This window comes from Calidris pugnax, unplaced genomic scaffold, assembly GCF_001431845.1.
Source record: "Calidris pugnax isolate Ruff unplaced genomic scaffold, ASM143184v1 scaffold63, whole genome shotgun sequence".
NCBI lineage: Eukaryota > Metazoa > Chordata > Aves > Charadriiformes > Scolopacidae > Calidris > Calidris pugnax.
The window spans coordinates 1,998,404-2,003,431 of NW_015090852.1; the positions used below are offsets into that span (position 1 = coordinate 1,998,404).

Genomic DNA, 5,028 nt, shown 5'->3' on the forward strand with positions numbered 1-5,028 from the left:
CCTCTGTGGGGAAGGAAGCCCTCAGGCTCAGTTTTGGCCATGATGGGGGTCCTGGAGCCACTGGGGGTGGCGGGGGACCATTTAAAGAAGATAAAAGTGATTTCTTGCTGCTCATGCTGGCGAGGGCCAGCGCGGCTGGAGCCGGGAGGATTAAAACAATTTCATAATCCTGGTGATTTCCTTTTGATCGGGATTATGAAACCAATCACGAATATCAAAAGCCAGGGCTTAAAGCGGCAGCCGGAGTGGGGCCGGGACACCCATGGCCCCCGCAGCACCCATCCTGCCCCCCGGGGATGGCAGCCCCCACACCTCCAGGTAAGTGGTGCCCACCCGGGGGCCCTGCTCCGGCGTGATGAGTTCTGTGGGGTCTCAGGGGAGGGGGTTTCGCTGTGGGTGGCTCTGCGGGGTGCGTGTTGCATGCTGGTTTTAGGGGGGGATGATAGATGGGTAGACATCAAGCTCAGCTCCCCCCCAGCTCCCACCACCCTCCCGCCTGAAGATGCTCAGTCTGGAACCACTGGCCCTGGGTGGTTGGTAGGTCCAGGCAGGATTTGGCCATGGGGGAAGCAGGAGAATTTAGCACGTCTGATGCTCGCCCGAGGTTGCCTGAAGCCAGCGGGGCTTTACTGCTGGTCTGAAGGCTGTTAGAGAAAACACCCCCACCCTGGTGGGACCACCCTCTCCGCCTGTTTGCCCTCCTGGAGCCCCCATCCGCAGGGCAGACCCCCCCCCAGCACCCCATGGTCAGATGTGTCCCCCCTCCCTGGCTGCCCTGGGGAGGTGGGCTGGCTTTGCTCCACGCTCGCTCGCCTCCCAAAACCCGCAGCCCAGACAAAGGACATTCCTGAGAGCCAGCCAAGGCAGCTGGGCTTCCCTCCGGCCCAGAGTGAGGTGTTGGGTTCCCTCCTCCCCTGGGGTCCCCTCCGTCCCCCTGTAACGCCACAAGTAGCCGCGGTGGCATCATGGCCCTTTGGGGGCAGGCGGTTGGGCCGCGGGGCTGGGGCAGGATTTGGCCGGGTGCCCTGGCGTGGGGTGCAGAGGAGAAGGAGGAGGAGGAGGAGGAGGTGGGGTGCGTGTTGCATGGTAGTTTTAGGGGGGGGATGATAGATGGATAGACACCAAGCTCAGCTCCCCCCCCAGCTCCCACCACCGTCCTGCCTGAAGATGCTCAGTCCGGAGCTGCTGGCCCTGGGTGGTTGGTAGGTCCAGGCAGGATTTGGCCATGGGGGAAGCAGGAGAATTTAGCACGTCTGATGCTCGCCCGAGGTTGCCTGAAGCCAGCGGGGCTTTACTGCTGGTCTGAAGGCTGTTAGAGAAAACACCCCCACCCTGGTGGGACCACCCTCTCCGCCTGTTTGCCCTCCTGGAGCCCCCATCCGCAGGGCAGACCCCCCCCCAGCACCCCATGGTCAGATGTGTCCCCCCTCCCTGGCTGCCCTGGGGAGGTGGGCTGGCTTTGCTCCACGCTCGCTCGCCTCCCAAAACCCGCAGCCCAGACAAAGGACATTCCTGAGAGCCAGCCAAGGCAGCTGGGCTTCCCTCCGGCCCAGAGTGAGGTGTTGGGTTCCTTCTTCCCCTGGGGTCCCCTCCGTCCCCCTGTAACGCCACAAGTAGCCGCGGTGGCATCATGGCCCTTTGGGGGCAGGCGGTTGGGCCGCGGGGCTGGGGCAGGATTTGGCCGGGTGCCCTGGCGTGGGGTGCAGAGGAGAAGGAGGAGGAGGAGGAGGAGGCCCAGGCGGGAGGCAGGGCTGGCCACGGCCCCACAGCCCAGCCAAGCGGCTGTGCTCGGCTGAAGGGGCTGGGATTTGCTGGTTTGTCTTTTTTTTTTTCCAATTTTTTTTTCTTCCCTCCCCTGCTTCCTTCCCTTCTTCCGCCTTCTTCTCCCTCTTCCCAGCCCTCTCCCGATGCTGCTCCGGGGGTAAGGACAAGCCCTCGCCTCCCATCCATGGCCCCCATCCTGCTGCTGCTCTGCCCTGGGGCAGTGTGGGGGCTTCGGTGACCCCAGGGACTGGGGGGGTGCTCGGGGGATGCCCCAGCCATGGGGGAGGTTCCTCCAGGGGTACCAGTGGGGATGGGGACGCTCCCGGTGTGGGGTACAGTGGGGCAGCAGCACCTGGGTGCCACCAGGACCATGAGGCTGGTGCAGGACGAGTGACACAAGTGACCCTGGGGGGCTGGGGTGGAGAGGGGGGGGCTGGTGTCTCTCTGGTGGTATCTCTGGTGAGTTGCAACTCGGTGGGGCTTCTGGGGAGTTTTGGGGGGTGCTGATTTGGCTGAGAGCTGGGGTGGAGCTGGGGGGGGCTGGTGTCTCTCTGGTGGCATCTCCAGTGAGTTGCAACCCAGCAGGACTTCTGGGGAGTTTTGGGGGGCGCTGATTTGGCTCAGAGAGTGCCGGTTCTCCCCGGAGCACCTCACTGGGGTGCCCCAGGGCACCCCAAAACACCACGGGCAGGCCTCCCCCGCTCCTGCTCAGCCCCTGGCCGCCCGTTTTGGGGGAGCCCACCCCCTTTCCCCCTGCCCCAGAGCGATGCTGGAAGAGTGTCCGTGCTCCGGCTGGCCTCATGCTGTGCCACGTCCCTGTCCCCTTCCCTGCCGGGCTGTTCTCTGCCCTGGCACTGCAAACTTTTGCTGCACAGGATCACCCTACCCACTGCCTAATTAACGGGGGATGCTGGTTTTATGCAGGAGGCACCAAGGCGGGCACTGGGTGGGAGGAGGGTGAGGGCAGCGCTGGGGGGCTTGCCCATCCTTCCCCTGGGGTTGTCTCCCCGCAGGACACATGGAGGGGGGCTCTCCCGCTGAGACACGGCGGCCACCACGGCTGCCCCCCAAGCAGCACGGCCAGACCCCCCCGCCAGCGGACCACCCCGAGACCCCTCATGGCCCCCACGCAGTCCTGGAGAGCAAGGTGAAGGCGCTGAAGGAGAAGCGGGGGGCTGGCCGGCCAGGGACCCCCACAGCCACCCCCTCACCCAAGAAGACCCGGCCTCGGCGGGGGAAGCCAGGGACGGATGTGGCGGCGCTGGAGCCGCGGGCTCAGCTCCGCACCTACCTGACCGACGGGCTGCTGGATGGTGGGGAGCCCCCAGCCCCCCGCCCCGGCACCCCAGGGCTCTGGAGGGTGCCATCAACCAGGAGGGATGTGCCAGGAGGTGCTGAGCTGCTGCCGGAGGAGGGCAGTGGGTCCCGGGGCTCTGCCTCCCTCCATGAGACACCCCCCATGGGAGAAGAGGAACGAACCCCACCATGGGACAGAGAGGGTCCCCCTGTGTCCCCAGCCGTGGTGGAGGGCTGGGAGAGGCTCTCGCTGGCCGAGCGGGTGGAGAGGAACCGTCGGCTGCTGCAGGAGGTGCTGGGCCTTGCCGCCCCCGGTGAGTATTTTGGGCAGCCGGTGGCTGTTTTGGTAGAGCAGGGGGGAGCAAGAAGGCAAAATCTTTTGGGGTGAAGTGGGGGAGTCCCCGGTGTTTTCCTCCTCCATCCTCCCACCCTGTGGGTGCAGCTCCGCGCTCGTTCACACCCCGGGGCTGCACCACCTTCACTGGCAGTGGTAGGAGATGCCCACAGACAAAATGGGGTGCTTCTTCCCTGGGATGCTCTGCATGCTGCCAGTCCCCTCCGGTGCCCCGGTGAGGAATTTTTCTGCTAAAAGCAAGAAACCCACATTCTGAGGCACTCAAGGTCTGCGGGCATCATCTTCCCTTTGCCAAGCCACCGCCGGAAAAGGGAATGAATTTCTCCTTCAAAAGCATCTGCCCTGATGTCCCCATCCCCACTGGGTGTCCTGCTCCTCTGGGGTCTCTCCAAAGCCGAGCAGCTGGGATGGATAGCCCCAAAAAGAGTTTGCTAGGACAAATGGAGCCATGGGGCTGTGGGGTGCAGGAGGGGGGCTAGTAAGGAGGGGGTGGGTGGTTGCCACAGTCTGGCCAAGCTGACTACTCCTCCCCTTCTACGTTTCAGAGGTGCCGGCGAGCGACGGGGACTGGGACTCGGGGGTCTCGCTGCAGGACGCCGAGGGCTGCAGGTAGGTCTGTCCCAGCGTGGTGATGGGGAGGGGGGAGCAAGAAGGCAAAATCTTTTGGGGTGAAGTGGGGGAGTCCCCGGTGCCCTCCTCCTCCATCCTCCCACCCTGTGGGTGCAGCTCCGCGCTCGTTCACACCCCGGGGCTGCACCACCTTCACTGGCAGTGGTAGGAGATGCCCACAGACAAAATGGGGTGCTTCTTCCCTGGGATGCTCTGCATGCTGCCAGTCCCCTCCGGTGCCCCGGTGAGGAATTTTTCTGCTAAAAGCAAGAAACCCACATTCTGAGGCACTCAAGGTCTGCGGGCATCATCTTCCCTTTGCCAAGCCACCGCCGGAAAAGGGAATGAATTTCTCCTTCAAAAGCATCTGCCCTGATGTCCCCATCCCCACTGGGTGTCCTGCTCCTCTGGGGTCTCTCCAAAGCCGAGCAGCTGGGATGGATAGCCCCAAAAAGAGTTTGCTAGGACAAATGGAGCCATGGGGCTGTGGGGTGCAGGAGGGGGGCTAGTAAGGAGGGGGTGGGTGGTTGCCACAGTCTGGCCAAGCTGACTACTCCTCCCCTTCTACGTTTCAGAGGTGCCGGCGAGCGACGGGGACTGGGACTCGGGGGTCTCGCTGCAGGACGCCGAGGGCTGCAGGTAGGTCTGTCCCAGCGTGGTGATGGGGGGGGCATTTCCCTCTTTCCCCCTCCCTTGTCTTGTGTTTTAAATGCACCCCACAAATCAGTGCTTGGCTTGGAAGGGCTGTGGGGCAGCCCTCCAGTGGGGGGAACACTGAGGGTGCTGCAGTGATGCTCCAGTGCGAGCGGGGCCGGAGGGTGTCCATGTGGAGCTTGGGGATGGGGAGTCGCTGCCGGACCCCTGGGTGGGAGGGGAGCTGGGGATGAGGTCAGGAGAGAAATTTGCTCCAGGTGCTTAAGAGGATGGAGGCGACGGGCGTGTGTAATCTTGTTGGCCTAATGATAAACCTTGGAGGTAGGGACTAAAAATACGGAGGTGGGGAC

At 63.8% G+C, this 5,028-nt stretch overlaps 1 protein-coding gene across 1 annotated transcript in view; it reads left to right on the forward strand.

Annotated features, from left to right (window-relative positions):
- Window positions 1-1,904: 1,904 nt before the first annotated feature.
- Window positions 1,905-5,028, forward strand: part of KIAA1614 (KIAA1614 ortholog) — a 12,743-nt gene continuing 9,619 nt past the window's right edge. Inside the window, exons 1-3 of the mRNA XM_014943330.1 lie at window positions 1,905-1,921; window positions 2,778-3,374; window positions 4,600-4,663. Of these exons, the coding sequence (XP_014798816.1) occupies window positions 2,783-3,374; window positions 4,600-4,663 (656 nt within the window). The 5' untranslated portion in view covers window positions 1,905-1,921; window positions 2,778-2,782. The remainder of the gene's footprint in view (window positions 1,922-2,777; window positions 3,375-4,599; window positions 4,664-5,028) is intronic.